The sequence below is a fragment of the Leptidea sinapis genome, chromosome 44, assembly GCF_905404315.1.
Source record: "Leptidea sinapis chromosome 44, ilLepSina1.1, whole genome shotgun sequence".
In the NCBI taxonomy this organism is placed as follows: domain Eukaryota; kingdom Metazoa; phylum Arthropoda; class Insecta; order Lepidoptera; family Pieridae; genus Leptidea; species Leptidea sinapis.
This window is the reverse complement of record NC_066308.1, coordinates 1,990,271-2,008,866: the sequence shown is the minus strand read 5'-3', so window position 1 is coordinate 2,008,866 and position 18,596 is coordinate 1,990,271. Positions and strand designations below refer to the sequence as shown.

The 18,596-nt window shown below is 39.8% G+C and overlaps 1 protein-coding gene across 5 annotated transcripts in view; it reads left to right on the top strand.

Annotated features, from left to right (window-relative positions):
• The window catches only part of LOC126977167 (ubiquitin thioesterase trabid), a 38,924-nt gene extending 29,673 nt beyond the window's left edge, over positions 1 to 9,251 (top strand). For all 5 annotated transcript variants that reach the window (XM_050825869.1, XM_050825868.1, XM_050825867.1 and 2 more), the window contains one exon: positions 5,034 to 9,251. In XM_050825869.1, the coding sequence (XP_050681826.1) occupies positions 5,034 to 5,112 (79 nt within the window). In that variant the 3' untranslated portion in view covers positions 5,113 to 9,251. The remainder of the gene's footprint in view (positions 1 to 5,033) is intronic.
• The last annotated feature ends 9,345 nt before the right edge of the window (positions 9,252 to 18,596 follow it).

The following is an 18,596-nucleotide window of genomic DNA, read 5'->3' as shown; positions in this document are numbered from 1 at the left end:
TTTGTAATTTGGCGATGCAAGTTGTAAGTCTGGTCCTGGTCCACCACACTACACAGCCATAAGTGAGCATTGGTCTCACCACTGCTGTGTAAAGCCATAAGGTGAGCTTTGGTTGGAGACCCCATCTCTTGCCAATCATCATGCGGCATTGCCATAAGGTGATACTCGCGGAGTTGATTTTGTATTCAAGGTGGCTGCTCCAGTTCAGTTTGCTGTCTAGAATCACACCTAGGTATTTGACCTCTTTTGATAACTGAAGTCTTGTATTGAAGATAGTGGGCGGTTTGTGGTTCCCTACCAATCTTTTGTTAGAGAAGAGTACTACCTGTGTTTTCTGTGGGTTTACAGAGAGCTCATGGTCTTTACACCATTCCTCGACGAGTCGAAGAGCTGCTTGTAACCTATCACATACCATGCTGGCATTATTGCCTGTGTTTAAAATGGTAATGTCATCGGCATACCCTATTGTGTAAAAGTATTGGTTGTTCAGTTTGGAGATCAAGTAGTTCACTACTAAGTTCCACAGAAGCGGAGAGAGAACACCTCCCTGCGGACAACCGCGGGCTACAAGGGCGCCTTTCGTGTCTTCCCCTGTTACCCTTATAATTCTATTGCTTAACATATTAATTATCCAGTCAATAAGCAGGGTCTGTACTCCGTGTCTGCGAAGTGCTATGTTGATACTGGTGTAGTTGGTCTTGTCAAAGGCTCCCTCTATATCTATGAAGCAACCTAGACAGACTAATTTATTTTGTAAGGCATGTTCAATTTTTCCTACTACCTGGTGAAGAGCGGATTCCATTGATCTGCCTTGGCAGTAGGCATGCTGATGCCTGTGTATGGGTGTGTTACGTAACGCATTATCTCTCAGGTGTCTGTCGCATATTCTCTCTAAAGTCTTGAGGAGAAAAGACGACAGACTGATAGGTCTAAACGATTTAGGATTAGTGTAATAACTCTTACCTTGCTTGGGTATGAAGATGACCCTAACTTCCCGCCAGGCAATGGGAGTGTATTTAAAGGCCAGACAGGCCTGATAGATATAAGTCAGTATGTACATCAACTTTTCTCCTCCCCACTGTAGCAGTGCAGAAAAGACGCCATCTCTGCCCGCTGACTTGAAAGGCTGGAAGCTGTCCACCACTCATTTCACCTTGTTGTAGGTGACAATCTCATAGGCGGTTTGCCAGCAGTTTTCTGTAACCAAGCTGTTAGGTATCGTCCAAATTGGTTCTTGTATTATTTTACAGTCTGGAAAGTGTGTTTCTAGCAGTACCGTGTTAGTCTCCTCCTGGCTCAGGGTCATTGTGCCATCGGCTTTCCTCAGATTTCCGACAACGCAAGGACCCTGTTTGGCCAGTACCTTCCTAATGCGGTTTGCTTGTGGAGTGGAATTAATGTCTTCACAGAATTTTCTCCATGAGTGAGACTTCCAAAATCTAATGCGTTTTTTATATAGACTTTTGTTCTCCTTGTAGGCATCCCAGTCTACATCAGCGCCTGTATTCATTGCTCTGTTGAAGGCTTTCCTTACTTTTGTTCGTAGCTTTTTAAGTTCTGTGCCCCACCAGCCCTTGGATATGACCCCAGTAACCGGTGTTACTAGAGGACAGGCTTTATGGAAGCAGTTTATTAAGGTGCTGTTTAAGTTACTTACCTGTTGATCAATTGTTTCTATGCTGTCTAACCTAGTGGTAGGCGGCTGTTTTCCCAGCTCTAGTTCTACTAGAGATCTCTCTAGAGAGCCTCTAGTCAGTCTTCCTCGGGTACCTTGTAGGTTGTTCGGGGTTACTGGTAATTTTTAAATCGTAGCGAATCCACCTGTGATCAGAGCATGATGCCTCTGATGAGACATGCCAGCCCGCTATTAGATCAGCGGCTCTGGGGGTTGCCAGTGTCAAGTCAATTATTGTTTTGCACCGCCTACCCACAAATGTGGGCTCGTTACCTTTGTTTAATATATCTAAATTAGTAGTAAAAAGAAAATCAACTAGATCATTACCTCTATTGTTGCTTGCTTCCATTCCCCACAGCGGATGATGGGCATTGGAGTCCGTTGACACAATCAGTTCCCATCCATTTTGTTCGCAGAATCTGATTGGTGTGTTGAGTCCTTCAGGTGGTACCGCATCCGCCTCATGCATGTAGGCTGATGCAATAACGATGTTGAGGTTGTTTATGTCTTGGTTGGAATTTAGCCTTATCGCACACAGATCTCTGGAACAGAAATCCACAAGAGGCTGTATATTTATATTCCCTTTAACGTAAATGCAGGCTCTCACCTCTTCGAAATTGTTTTAGAAGAGCTTACCACCAATATTGGAGAGTCCGCATACGCTGCCGCCCCTAATTCACGGCTCTTGGATCAGTGCAATGGCTGGTGTAGTAGATGCAACCTTCAACCATCTTCGAAGTTGAGCCGTCGCAGTAATGCTATGATGGAGGTTGCATTGTAAAATCCGTATTTGCTTATTGGGGGAAAGGGGCTCCATTGGGATCCTCTTCCTCCCCCAGCCCAAGTTTGGTCAGGTCAAGGAGCTCATCGTCGCTTGATGCTTCGACGGCTCGACTCGACCCAGCCTGTGATGTCTCCTTGTTTGAGGACGGTGGGACTACAGGCTTTGCGGCAGCTGCCGCGACCCGCATCCCCCCTGACTCGTTCGGAGAATCTATAGGGGTATCCACGAACCTCCCCTTGGCATCCTGGAATTTTAGGTACACCGCACCCAGCCGATAGCCGAGGCGGCGCTTCCGCTCCAGTACACTTTGCACGATATCTTTGGGGATACTCACCACCACAAATGTCGCCTTATCCTGCGGCATAATGGTGTGGACACGCCATCGCTCCACTTGTGCCCATGGGTTCCCCAGTCTAAGGCACATACCAATGAGCACTTGGTCCCCATCGTGTTCGTGTGGTAGACGGATGCCGCAGCATACCATCTTCGGTATATCTTTTGCATCTATGACCGTGACCGTTTTCACAGTAGAGGCGAAGCGAGCCGTCATAGTAGGTCGGCCTCCGCATGAAGATGGGGCCTTCAACGGTCATTATTTGTTTTCTGGCTGTCGCGATGAACGCATCGTCCAGGTGTTTTTCGATTATGGCAGCCGTCTCTTTAGTAATATTGCCGATGTGATGATGAGCTCAGCCTTGGGTTTGTCTGCAGATGCTGCCTCGGCATAAGTCGTCGATCTCGTGTCTTGGGCTGGAGTCAGTCTAGGCTTCTTGGGCTCGCCTTGAGGAGACAGGGTCTCGTCGAGCCTAGCCCTCTTTGTTTTGCCTTTGTCCTGTCCACTTTCCTTCTCGGACTGGCCAGTCGCCTTGGTTTCCAGCACAGTCTTACGGAAAATGGCTTTTGTTGTGGACGGTCCTGGTGTTTCGGTCCGTCTGTCGGTTTGTGTTTTTGGGGGAGAGGTGAGTGATTGAGTTTGGGACTCACGTTTTGCTCGCCTCTTCTCCTTCTTTTTGAGTAACTTTTTGTGTTTTCGCGAGAGCCCGGGTTCACTCGCCAAGCCACTAGGCCGCTGAGCCACTTTGGGGGTGGTTGTAGCAGCCCTGTTTTTTTGGCGCGTTCACCTGGGCCCATTTCAGCTCGAAGTTACTTATGTTGTGTGTTTGGGAGGGTTCCATAGACCCTGTTTGCGCCACCTCCATAGCGGAAGTAGCAGTTGTTGCTTTAGATGTTGAAGGGATGGCCAGTGCGGCTTTCCCTTCAGGTTTTCCCTCGGGTTGCCCCTCGGGTGTGTTTTTTGTGTTTGAGACCTTTAAATTATCCATGTTCAGGTTTAAGAATTTCATCCTTCGTGGTTTCCCACCCTCCCCGGAGCCCGCAATAGGGAGTGCCCATTCGGTACACTAAGACTACCACAAAGGATGTCGGTACACCTAGTTGGTGGTTTAGGTGCGACATCAGGAGCTTGGAAGAGCGTGGCTGGGAGGTTAGGTTCCCAAAACACCCCCAGTTTGTCCACGCAATCCTTACCCCCTCAGCATGACCGCCACCAGTCCCGCCGCCCCTCGCCAGGTATCTACAGAAGGCAGGCTACCGAAGACCATTTCCCCACGCTGGCTAGGCGGGGGGCTACCGTTTCGCATGGAAGTCCAGACTAAAGAGGGCGTGTTGCTCATCTACAGCTCAATCCTCCAGGATTTCTTCGTCCCAGCTTACGGCGATCGACTGCGTAGGCCAAAAACGCAGGTAGGTCGTTGATAGTCTCCCAGCCCCAACCTACAAAAACTGGGGGAGCAGCTGGCCTCGAGATCGGCCGAGAGGAGGGTTGGGAAAAATGATTGGAGACGGAAGAGATTGTTGTGGAGAGAAGGGTCAAGTGCGTCTTCTCAGTTTTTGTTATATCTGTTTCATAGGGAACCAGATCAATAACAGGCGGCAACCACGGGAAGGGAACTAAGTAGACTTGCCATGAGTATCTTTGCAACTTGTACTCCACCCATGTCCATTTTCCAGATTGCTCCTTGGGATAGAGGAGCAAAATAGATGAGAGACATTGTTACACGTCTTGGTGTGCGTGATGTCAAAACAATGACTCTCCTCCGCCCCTAGACGTAGACCATTCTACTCTTATCCGTAAACTCAATTAATATGGTATAAATAGCAAATCACATGATCTTATTACTTTACACTTATCTAACAGAAGCCAGGGCAGTAATTTATAATGAACATTCATCAGAAGCTGTGATGTGGATGGGCGTGCCTCAGGGTTCAATCTTACGACCTTTCTTATTCCTCGTCTACATTAATGATTTGCCATTTGTATCCTCGAAATATTATTGCCAGACTGAATTTAGATAAGATAAACCTATTTCCTTGGAAAACATATCTAAATGGTTCAGGTAACGCGAGCAAAACAAAATAGATTGAAATCTTCCTGCCAAATGAAAAAAAAGTATCAAGGAGACTTACTACTACTAAACTATGTTTCAATTGAGTTGGGAAACAGTGCCCCGTGGTAAACTCTTGTCAAAAAATATTACAACGGTACATTAAGTGCAAAATTTTATTTTCTTACAGGCAACAGACCCGTGGACCGTTTCCTCCACGGCTTCACACCGCCGACTTTTCCAGCGACGCCGATACCGACGACGAGTAACACAGGCATACAAACAAAAAATAAAATATTTTGGAATGTTACTTTGTAAATTACAAATTATTGATGAGATTTTCAGAAATGGATATTAACACATTATGGCCTTGTAATTTATGAACAATGCAAAACTTAGAATTTTTACAAAATTAAAAAAAAAAATTTTTAAATAAATGCTTGAATTTAGCTCGAATATGCGCGCCTTAGTAGACCCTTTGCTAATTACGATACTTACAGAAGACTTATATACTCACCCGAATGTCGAGTTTGAGTATTAAAGTTAAATTCCTTTTTTTTTAATACTCGAAAGATAATAAAATTTTATTAGTGTAGTCATATAAATATTATATACATATATGGAGAGTTCCGTAGAGAAGCAAAATTCAACGAAATCATTCAATAAAACTTGGGATTTCGAGATATTTTTTCCAAATATAATCATTTTGAATTTAATTCTCACGTGCTCTTTAATTTACTCTGTTTTAACAATTTGTTATTTTTTGAGAGTGATAACCCTCACTTCTGGCATTAATTACGCAAATTAAATTTAAAAACGCAATTTATGAACGATGCGGGACTCGAGCCCGTGACTTCTCGCGTTCCGTGCGAGCTCTCTTACCACTGAGTCAACCGTTGGTTTCAAATTTAATTTGTGTAATTACAATTTAACAAATTAAAAAAAATGTTTTAGAGCGTATTCTCAAATGAAGTAAGCGCCTAGTGATTAATTATTATTAAATAATATTAAAATAGTCTAACATAAGTACGTTGGTGTTGTCCATGGACTTTAATATATTTTTTCACTTAAGCAATATGGCAACACTGGCTTGGCGTGTCACATGAAAGCATAGGAAAAGTTATTTAAATTATTAATATAATATTCCAATGAACTTGTTGTTAAAAGTTAATATTATGCATTGTGGCTTACATCTCGAAATTTATAAGATTTTTTTTTAAATATAAATTAAAATTCTTAAATTACATTTTTGTTTTATGTACAAATACCATAATTAAATTCCGTCGTCTCTACGTTAAATTAATATTGTATTATGTACTTTCAAAATATTTAACTTGACTTAAAATAAAAATAAAAACATTTTTTTTTCTCTTTTTAAAAGAGCTTGGCTAGGCAATTGTCATATGCAAAGATGATGTAAATACTACGTAATAAGAGGCGGGAATGCCTGGGTAAAAATAGAACTTTAGTTTAGTATGAAACGTGCAGTGATTTGACATAAGTTTGAAATAGTAATTACAATATTATGGCGTCGAAGTATAAGCCGGCTAAGTTTGAAAGTAGTAAAAACGTAGTGGATTTCGGCTATCTCCGGTTTTTTACAAGATTATAGCCGTCATCTTTCGGTCTGTGACTGCACGTTTCAGACAATATACCGCTGGATGCAAGAATGCGGGACAGTATAACATTGATATCCACTAATATGAAAAAACAAACTATAGTATATGTTCATGATTGAAGTGTTACATTAGAATTATTCCTTCATCAATATTTTTGATGATAATTTTATTCCGAGCAAGATATTATTTGTTGTTGTGACGTCATTGTACACGTTCACTAAGCGCCGAAATAGCGGGTCTCTGTCCTCGTCAACTGGCTATTTTTAACAACTATTGTAAATATATACTTTATTTTGTATTTTTTCATGATTACGGAAAGTATCGAAGAAAAATGTAAAAAATATGGATTTCCCTTATTGTAGCAGCTCTAAGCTGTCGAAGATTCTCGACTGCGTTAAATATTTATTTAATATAATAAGTTCAATATATATATATATATTATATATAACCACAAGAGGCGCTGTAAATTGTTTCATAATTAATTAATTTATACGTCTAGATAAACTGACAGCTGTGAACACGTAAAAAGATAGCGGCAAACTGTTAAGATCTATTTTCAGTAACAGGCCTGTCTCAATCCCCGTGTAGGTATCGAAATCGCAAGTACGTGCGGCGGCCTCTACAGAGTAGGCCAGCCAGTAGGGACTCACGGCGAACTTTGTTGTCACCTATATTTGGACATAATTCATTATTAAGGCGATATTTGGACGTAATTCCAGTAAAACGTTCCTAACCACAATTATGTTGAAATTGAGTTAAGAACGCAAAACTGGTCATGTGATTTATATTAACGGTCTAACAAAAAAGGGCAGCCCTACTGACTTAAATGACATCATGACTTTGTAGTATGGAATACGCTAATATTAATTAAACTTTAAACTCTAATTTCTTAAAATGTGATGTTCATTTTGGCTTGGAACGTTGTTCAGGAACTACGTCCATTTTAAAAATGGACAAACGTAAATAAAGCAAAGCTATTAACTAAAGGTCCAAATTTTAATTTATTTATAATATAGAAAAACGGAGTTTTTTATAAGATCACCTTATACTAGGTAAAGAAGTCAACCCTAATGTCGTCAGAAGAGTTAAGAGTCACGCGATAGATAGAGAGGCAACTTCTAGGTGAATTAAAATTTAGGCTAACAGCGCTTTGTGATCTGAATTACACCTTATTTTATGACCGCTAGAGTTCCTATTTCTTTAATTGATATTGCGGAGTGAGACTTATGGTACTTGTACTATTATATATTCTTTGCCTGTACACTTAATTTATAAACCCGGCTTGTTGTCATGCGCTACCTAACTGCAAGAGGCTCTGTCTAGACGTACAAATTATCTAAGAGCTATTACATAATTTTCTTTATCGTGAAAGTGTCAGTATTGACGAACGCTCAAAATTCAATAATACGATTATATTTCAAAATTGTGTTGTACAGATAGTTTAAATTCATTATATTTATTGTTTTTCACCGATATATGTAAATAAATTTTTGCGATAGCGTCGCCTATTTGTAGATATTGCTTCGAGCTGATTGGCGCATTTGTGAAATCAAGAAATACTTAGATCGAGTTTTATTTAGTTAACTGAAAAATGGTGCAGCCTGGTTGTGCTTCTATAAATTAATGTACGGCGGCAGATATTTGAACTTTAATGTCAATTGCTGTATCTAAGTATTTGTTGAGTCAATATGAATGGACAAAAGTATTTATGAAATATAAATAGGTTATCCAATTTATGGAATTACTTGTACACGGGTGTCAAATATTTTTCGTACAGAAGGAATTCTCTGGTTGGATAAAATTGGGGATTCGTCACGAGGTATATATAATAATAGGGTTCTCTAGATCTAGTTCAATTAATGCTACTAACAGTAAGGGCAAATATGCAATATGTAATATTTAATTATTATTCACATTTAGAGACACTACACCTACGTCAGTGACAACGCATTTCAATTATTGTGTGTGTATATTCGGCTAAGTGTTGTTTTTTATCAATTCGACACGTGTTTCGTCTTTACACGAGGTATCCTCAGGAGATGTTGACTCGCCAAATTCTGGCGTAGTCTCTTATCAGAATTTGGCGCGTTAAAATCTCTCGAGGATGTCCCGTTTAGAGTTGTTAGAGTATTCTGACAGTCACGTGCAAGAATTTGGCGAGTCAACATCTCCTGATGATGCCTTGTGTAGAGGCGAAACACGTGTCGAATTGATCAAAGATAAAACATAGTGGAATTTAAAAATAATGGATAAATATGGATTTCCAAATTCAAAAAGATTTTTAACAGTATCAAAATCAAAAAAAAATACCGAAAATTTTATTTTTGTTGTTGATTTTTAAATTTTCACAGCTGACATTTGTCGAGGCTTAGCACCCAAGACCGTGTGGTGTCTGTAGATGTAAAAGAGGCTTTACTCTGTCTTAACATTTTTTAATAAGTTAGTTTTCACTGTAGGAAATACCGCAGTAAAGTAGCAGGCTTTAGACTGCACTAGGCTATGTCATATTTTGTTGTATGATGGTACTAAATCTCGCGACAACATTACTCAGTGTGTCGGCGCCCTTACCAACTCTTTATTTTTTTAATGTAATCTAATTGGCTTTTCGCATTTTGTTTTAGTAATTTAGGTGTATTCTAGAAGTTTGTAAATAAACTGGCGGGTTTTTCTTTCACACTATGTGTAATGGTTGAAATTTTTGTGTTAATAAAGCGTACAAGTTTATTTTTAAATTATGCATCTATATCTACAGGTTAAAAATCAATAAAGCACTTATTTTATGAAGCGTTCGATGGCTTTTATTTTACAAACTCCTCCTTAAATATATTTTTATACGTTTTCATGGGCTAGTAGCACATTAATCCCCTGTTGTGAAGTGACCCTTGTTGAATTTATCGTATCGTATCGTTCGTCCATCCGTCTGGATGATACTTAGAGGATCTCCCCTAGACAGGTATTTGTTGTGATATTCATATAAATTTAGTAAACAGGGGATTTCGGGGGCGAGAAAATGATCTAGGTTTCAATCTTTAAAAAAATGTAGTTTTATCCGGCTTTTAATGAGAAACAGCTACAGTAACATGAGTATACAAAGGTAAATTTCGCCACTATATTCAAGACTATAATAGCTCAGATTGTTGGGTTATCCATTGTGGGTATCCGGTATCCATGTTGGGTGTGACATTGGGTTATCCGGAAAGCAGAACACCCCGGTTTGAATCCAGATGTCCTCTTTTTTTTTTGGAGTTTACGCCTTAAGAATTTTCATATAAGGCGCCCGGTATGAGAAAAATATGGAGAGTAAACTCTACTCATCAAATGGGTAGTACCGTTTTTCTCATTTAAATAAAAACAGACTTTGTCTGCTAACAAATAAGGCAACGAATAGCGTTGTGTTTTCCTGTCGGCCACCTAGCGTTACTTTTGAAAATTTTTTTATCTTGCAATAAGAAGTGTTGTGGCTAATGTACGCTAGTTCCCTAAACTTTATTAGATGGCGTTGAACCACAGACACCCCATTTAAGTTCAAATTGAAAACAGATAATACTAGATTAAACGTCATCGTCTCACTTTCATAAACTATTTCCAAATCGAATACTGAATCTATCGAGTAATACGACAACATAACGGTTTTCGATAGATGGCGCTGATCACAGATTTTAATAATTAGGTACCTGACCATAAGAAAAATCACTATTAACTATGAAGTTATTTTATTTTTTTAATATCTGTAATTTTTTTATTAGTAAAGTAAAGTAAAGTATTCATTTATTCATGACAACACAAATCATAATATACATAGTAAAATTAACAAATTTAAAAATACGGCGTCATGAAAAGGTCACCCACTCAGCATTTTTTGGAATTGAAATAAGGATCACCCCAATTCCAACACTGATTTTCAGTAGGTACCTAGCAAGTCGACCTGTTGACAGCAGCTGTAGACAACACGGTTCCTTTATTTATAGGTCTTAAAAGTGACCGTCTACAAATATTACAAAAAGAGAAGAAACTAAACTAAGCTAGATTGAATTTAATGGGAGTTTTAAAAGATTTTTTTTTATCAAAATAAATAGGGTATATTTTGTTACCTATATTTTGTTTTTTTTTTTCATTATTATTATTGAAGCTGTTTATTTTATGATTGTTATTATTTTTGTGCCTCTAAACACTTTTGTTTCTCTAATAGAAAAGATTTAAGTTTGTTTTTAAAAGAGAACAAACTTTTTTGATCTTTAATAGGTGGCGGCAAATCATTCCAGCATTTGGAGGCGCTGTATTTAAAGCTACCCCTAAATGCTGCTGTACCGTGTAGAGGCACTTCGAGGAGAATCTTACAGTGACGCGTCTGATAACTCTCATTTGAGTCCGACAACCACTTAAGCCTTTAATATAGGTAAAATGGTATTCTATATTTAACCACACTAAAAAGTAACGAGGCAAAATGTAGCTGCCTACGAAACTCCATCTCCACTATGTTGTTGGTGTTCAAAAAGGGTGATATGTGTGCGCGGTAAGGAACATCGTAACAAAATCTTGTGCAAGCATTTTGTACCCTTTGTATAAGTTTTTTTGAAGACACCAACAACCTAGGCCCAATCACTGTATTTGCGTAGTTTGTAACGGAACGTTACTACAGCGTAAGGTAGTGGTGTTTTCATTAAAAATAGGTGTGAGCGAGACGGTTCATGAGTGAGCAGGCACGCATATGACGCGGCCGGTCGACATAAATTGATTTAAGAACATTTCAACGCGTGCTCAATATTCATAATTACTAAAATTAACAGTTACGTAATAAATATATAGTGTGTATTGGATGAATCCCGCTCTAGGGTCCTAAGTTACCGCTGACGTTGAACCTGCCTTGGTGCTTGTGGTTCTGAGGACGTCGCTCCACATCGAACGATTACTATCTTTCTGGCGCTGGAAGATCACCGCATCCAGATCGCCGAGGGTGACTGAACGGGATCTCGCAGGAGAGTACCAACTATAGCAGAATCCGATAGAACTTACCACGACTTTCTTTTTTTAATCGTGTTACCCTACCATATTATAAATATTATATTATAAATTCTTATTAAAATTAATTAAAATTAAAGATTTTACTGAGGCACTATCATTTTGTTTTTTTTTGTATTAAATTTTAAAATATCAAACGAGAGGTGTCGCAAGTTAAATTTAGAAAGAATCAGTGATTCACATAGTTCTTTGCGAACGCAAACGCTTAGCGAATTTCTGATTCGGTAAAGTAACTTTAGCCTATAAAAACAATTTTTGGCGACACCAAGAATATGGTTTTGAAATCGCAAGGATTCGTCAAATAAAACTCCCAGGTTGCGCGCTTCAGAGACTCTGTCTATTTGTACTCCATTTACAAAAAATTTGGGTTTTTTTTCTGATATTATGTTTACATGATGATGACTGCCTAATATTATATATTTTGTTTTTTTCGCATTTAATTCAAGACAGTTATTTTTTGACCATATAGAAATACGATTTAGGTCTTCCTGTAATTTTACAAGTGCAGAATCCAAATCTCCTACTTTAAAAGATATGTACAACTGAATATCATCAGCATATATATGATATTTGCAGTTTTTACACAGTTAATAACATCTGCTGTGTAAAGTATAAACAAAAGTGGCCCCAAAATTGAACCTTGGGGAACTCATCTACACACATGGGCGCAACGAGAGATACTAGTGCTAAGTCCATTTACAGACATAATGTTGACGACCTGTGAACGATTACAAATAAAGGTTTTAAACCAGCAGATAGTCTCTGGTTCGAAACCGTAAAAAGATAGTTTCGCTAAGAGTACTTCGTGGTTTATTGAGTCCAAAGCCCGGGAAAAGTCTAATAACATCAAAATAGTACACTCTCCTCTATCCTGGACTTCAAGAACATTGTCAACCACATCTAGTAATGCAGTAGTGGTGCTCCTATGTTTCCTGAAGCCAGACTGCAACTGTGGAAGTAGATCATTTTTTTCTTAGTATCCTCTGAGCTGTTCACAGACTACTTTTTCTAGGACTTTTGAAATACACGGTAAAATACTAATCGGCCTGAGGTCCTTAAAATAAGATGGGTTTGTAGTTTTTTGCAATGGAGTTATTAGGGATTTACGCCAGGCAGATGGAAAAGTTGACGATGCAATGGAGAGATTGATTAAAGCTGTTATAATATTACTTGTGTACGGTAGAGATAACTTCAACATGTCCAAAGAAATTCCATCACACCCCAATGCATTTGAATGTAAACTTCGAAGATGTTTAATAATATCAGCTTCTAACACAGTACTAACTACTATTAATACGCTTTTATTAGCTTCTGCTGTATGTCTGTTTGTAACCGACTCCTTTGGACTTGATTTTGTTTAGTACCTGTTCAAAGACAATCGTTCTTGAGGAGTAAACACCAGTCGTGCGTCGGAGCTGACAGACACTTTTTTTTGTTCAAGTTTTATACATTCATAAAAATCCGAGCAATGCTCCGTCGTCCGGATATTAATCATAAACTAATAGCCTAAACTCATGGTCGGATTTGGTATGACGGATTTGAGTAATGATTTTGTCGATCGAACATGGTCCGCTACCAGACCGCTTCCGATGGTTCGGCCTTATAAGCTTCAGACTTGAATAATTATGCCTTTAATATATTATTACCTTATTTACCACTGGGAGGCTCCTTTTTACCGGATGCCGGCTAGATTATGGGTACCACAACGACGCCTATTTCTGCCTTGAAGCAGTAATGTGTAAACATTACTGTGTTTCTGTCTGAAGGTCGTCGTAGCTAGTGAAATTACTGGGTAAATGAGACTTGACATCTTATGTCTCAAGGTGGCGAGCGTAGTTTTAGTGCCGCTCAGAATTTTTGGGTTTTTCAATCATCTTGAGCGGCATTGCATTGTAATCCGCAGGACGTATCAATTACCATCAGCTGAAAGTCCTGCTCGTCTCGACCCTTTTTTCATTATAAAAATATGCTTACGATTAACGGACCGCAGTAGTAAAGATTGATGATATTGTCTATTAGTAGACGCTCTAGCGATGGCCGACAGCACTAGTGACGTGACATACTCAAAACAGCATTGGGGAGAAGTTTACTTACCTTAGTGGCATACCTTACAATTTATACATATATTAACATGTTTGTATTATTAGTTTGTTATGGGCCTTCAATGTGCCATTTCAACCAAGGTTGATCATTCGCATTAAACCTTGGTATCAGTGCCCATTTAAGCAAGCGCGGGGCCCGTAGGAACTTCTTTTGAAGAGCTCTCTATATAATATTGAATATAGTTGATTACTGAGTCTCTGACGTGGATTGTTTTCGTAGGAAAAGCTGTAACGTTTCACGTGTTTGTGATATTAAGTAAATTCAATATACCACATTTATTATACCATAAGTTTCATTCAAAAAATTTCACTCAGGCAGTGATGAGTGGGCATATGCCGAGCCCCGTTCGCGTGGGGCCCGTAGCAATTGTTAGGTAGGTACTCTAACTTTAGCTTAAACTTAGTGACTAGCATCCCCACATTTCTGGATTGCGAAATAAGTGCTCAAAACGTCGCCCTTATACCGTGTTCTCTAAATCTCGGTTTTGTGGAAAAAATCCGTAGTAGTCATAGATTAAGTATAAGTGGTTGGAAATGGTAACGTGTTGTAGCTGTACCTACAACCAATAATATCAATTAATACAAATGTCTAATACCTAACTTGTAACGTAGCATTGTAGATCGTAGAAATAGTAATCGTGCATAATAACTGTAATAAGCGTATGCCGAAAGATTCGTTCTGACAAGAACATTTTATTTTATATAACGTAATATTAGCTCTGATAAGAACCATATCATAATGCTGTACAATAACTCATAGAATCATACAGATCACCAGTAGTCATCTCAGTGAAGTTTCAAGCATCATACTTTCTCTCGACGATTGCAGACATACTCACGTGATCAGTCATATGCTCCGCGTTACACAACCGCACAGCAAGGCCGAGTGTCCTCGAATGACGCGTCGGGACTCGGGCGTCGATCGCTATTCATGCAATTTTAATCAATGAGCAATAGCGTAGGTGCGGAATGCTCATTGACATCGTATGATCGAGGTTCGACGCGAGTTTACACAAACTGCGATAGCATTAGTTTTAGAGCGTGATAGAACACATAATATTATTCTCAAATCTTATTGAATGAAACGTTTTACTATTGGTTAAAATGTAAGCTCTAGTATTGGTGTGTATTTTCTGAACTTGTAAATATTTTTTAAGTAACGATTGTAATTGGGTAACTAGTTTTAAGCATTTTGTATATATATCGTGTAACTTTTTAATAAATCATATCTTCCATATATTTTCCACATATTCCTCACAGTCAAGCAGTTGTTTTATTTAATCGCCAAACGCTCAGTCTCTAAAGTGGTGACCCCGAACAAGAACACCGACGGAAGGAAGCCCGAACAAGAACACCGACGGAAGGAAGTCCGAACAAGAACGCCGACGGAAGGAAGCCAGAACAGAATACACCGAACCTCTGCCCGGCTACACATCGAAGAACAGCTTCACCAGCTCGCCGAAACGACGTATTCCTGTTAGACGAATCTCTGCTCAAGGAATATCAACCCGACGAAGAAATGGAAGACACAAACCAGGCTCAGCCACTCCCAGCGCCAACCGCGACAGAAATCTCCACCATTTCACTGTCGATGCGCATACCACCATTTTGGCGGGAAAATCCGCGATTGTGGTATCACAGCTTTGAAGCCGCCACCGATGACCTCAATAGGAGTCAAGCCCAGCTGACACAGATGGTGCTCATCCAATTAGAAAAGGCTGACATCGAACAAATCTCCGACATCCTATTTAACATACCGAGAGATAAACAATATTCAGCAATCAAGGAACGTCTCATATCAGTGTATGAAGAATCCGACAGCCGCAAGTTCCAGAAGCTACTCGCCGAGATGGAGCTTGGAGACCAGAAGCCTTCACAGCTACTGCGACGCATGCGTAACCTTGCAAGGGACAAGGTTACCGACTCCACCCTCCACATCATGTGGAGTAAGCTGCTGCCAGCCCACGTCCGCTCCGTGCTCGCCGTCAGCGAGTCATTCAGCGCGAAGTCCACGCTGGAGGAACTAGCGTTGCTTGTTGACACTATGATGGAGCAAATGCAGGAGGTAGCAGCCGTCTCCAGCCAGCCACCAGCCGTCTCCAGCCAGCCACCAGCCGTTTCCAGCCAGCCACCAGCATCAGGTCCAGAATCATCGACGTCAAATCAGGTAGATCACACACAATTCCTTATTAAAGAGATACGAAAACTATCACTAGAATTCGCCGAACTCAAGTCAAGGCCATCTCAACACTATCATCGCCACCGATTTCGCTCGTCATCTCGAAATAGAACTTCGTCACAACACCGTTCCCGCACACTCAATAGCTCACCAACACTTTACTGCTATTACCATCGCCGATTTGGTAGTGAAGCACGACGTTGTACTTCGCCCTGCAGCTTCAAGAAAGAGCCATCGGGAAACTAGAACGGACGTTAGCTGCGGCGGAATCCGGCGTCCTTCACACTTCATACCGCCTTTTTGTCACAGACAAGAAAACAAAGATGTCATTCTTAGTAGATACCGGTGCTAATATATCCGTCCTACCAAGAAAAATAGGCCTGAAAGCAACGCCCCTACCATTTAAATTGTACGCTTCAAACTACACAACAATTTCGACTTAATGGTGAGAAAACATTAGAACTCGATCTCAACCTCCGTCGACCATACAAGTGGAAGTTTATTGTAGCTGACGTCACGAAACCAATATTAGGTGCCAATTTTCTCAGCCACCATCAACTTATCATAGACTTAAAAAATCGAAGATTAATTGATGCCGTCACAAATTTAAAAATCAACGCGCCAATAATGTCAACGACCTCACCCACAATACGAAGTATCGATATACAGGCCCCATACCACGCGATACTCGCCGAATTCCCCGGTACCACGAGATTAACATCGATGCAATTATCGCCAAAAATTTACGTGGAACATTATATTGAAACACAAGGACCTCCATTACATTGCCGTGCTCGTCCCATTCCACCTCATCGTTATGAAATAGTGAAGAAAGAATTCGAAAACATGATGCAACAAGGACTCGACAGACCGAGTAAAAGTCCATTGTCTTCACCACTCCATATAGTACCTAAAAAGAATGGAGATATACGGGTATGTGGTGATTATAGACGATTGAACAGCATAACCAAACCCGATCGTTATCCAGTGCCGAGAGTCAAGGACTTCACCCATCATCTGTCTGGCAAAACAATATTCTCCACAATCGACCTCAACCGCGCTTACCAACAATTGAAGACCAGGGAACAGGACATAGAGAAGACAGCTATCATCACACCAATGGGTTTATTCGAATTTCCTCGCATGTGTCCTGGTCTGAAGAATGCGGGACAAACATTTCAGCGATTTATTCACGAAGTGCTCCGTGGATTAGACTACGTTTTCCCATTCATCGACGATTTGCTCATAGCATCAGCAAACGAGACTGAGCATCGCGATCACCTAAGAACAGTTCTTAGAAGATTGGAAGTAAACGGTATCACTATCAACCCCGCGAAGTGTAACTTAGGCCAAACGGAAGTCAAATTTCTTGGATACATCGTATCAAAAAACGGTATACAGCCACCAGAAGAGAAGATTAAAGCCATTACCGAATATTCAAAACTGAAAACTATAGAAGGTTTAAGACGATTTCTAGGCATGTTAAATTTCTATCGTGACCACATACCGAATGCTGCATCAATACAAGCTCCGCTAAACGCTTACCTACACCATGTCAAGAAACGTGATAAAACAATAATTGAATGGACCGACGAAGCATCACAATCATTCGAAGAGTGCAAGAATAGTATATCCAAAGCTACCTTACTCGCTCACCCATCACATGATGCCCCTATCGCAATATTCTGCGATGCGTCTGACAATGCAGTAGGTGCAGTCCTACAACAATACATCGAAAATAATTGGCAACCACTCGGTTACTTCTCAAAGAAATTCTCAGAGGCGGAGAAGAAACACTCAGCGTATGACAGAGAACTCTCAGCCGTCTATAAGTCAGTGAAACATTTCCGTAAGATGTTTGAAGGACGTGAATTAATTATATTCACAGACCACAAACCCCTCACATTCGCTATGAATAAAACACATACTGCAAACGAAACGCCCCGCCAAACGCGCCAATTATTATTCATCAGTGAATTCACAACCGATATTCGACACATTAGTGGAAAAAACAATATTATTGCCGACGCAAGTCGAATAGAAACAATAACAGTGTCACCTACGATCGACTACAGCGAATTATCAATCGCACAAGAGAGAGACAGCAGCATAACACAACTCATTCAACAACCAAACTTAATCTTCAAGGAAATAAATGTACCTAACACGAACCTAGAATTATATTGCGAAATATCAACAAGTCATATACGTCCTTACATACTGTACAAATCCCAAAAATATCCCACTAACTAAGGTATTATAAAACACTTAATAGGGGCGTACCAAGCGTATATTCACCAGTTACATAATAAGTAAGGTCACAGTTCTATAATAAACTTAGATAATGCGTCCTTGATGGCTTAGGGCGACATCTATGAACAATATCAAACTGTAATCGATTACAAACCTTAACATACCGGCCGCCATGGACGTAGTCCAGCCAAAACAACAATACTTACATATTATTTGCAACTTATCAATACTATGAATCTTAATCTAAATCGTAAATTTAACAGCAAACATCAGTGACTTACAAGTAATACAAATGAAGAAAAATATTCGCAGTGTAAAATTAAATACAGTTAATCGTATATATATAAAATCTACATAGATATGTAGATTTATTTTGTAGTAGATACTACAAAATAAAAATTTTATCCTTAACAGGCAGTATAATCAGTTTAGATACGGGCCGTTTAATAAGATTTCTCTTGTATTTGAGGGTGACTACGCGAGTAAGATTGTCCAAACCTGGATGTTTATCTACAATAAGACCAAAAAGCCACTTAGTTGGAGGTAAATCATCTTCCTTTACTAAAACCACACTTCCAATA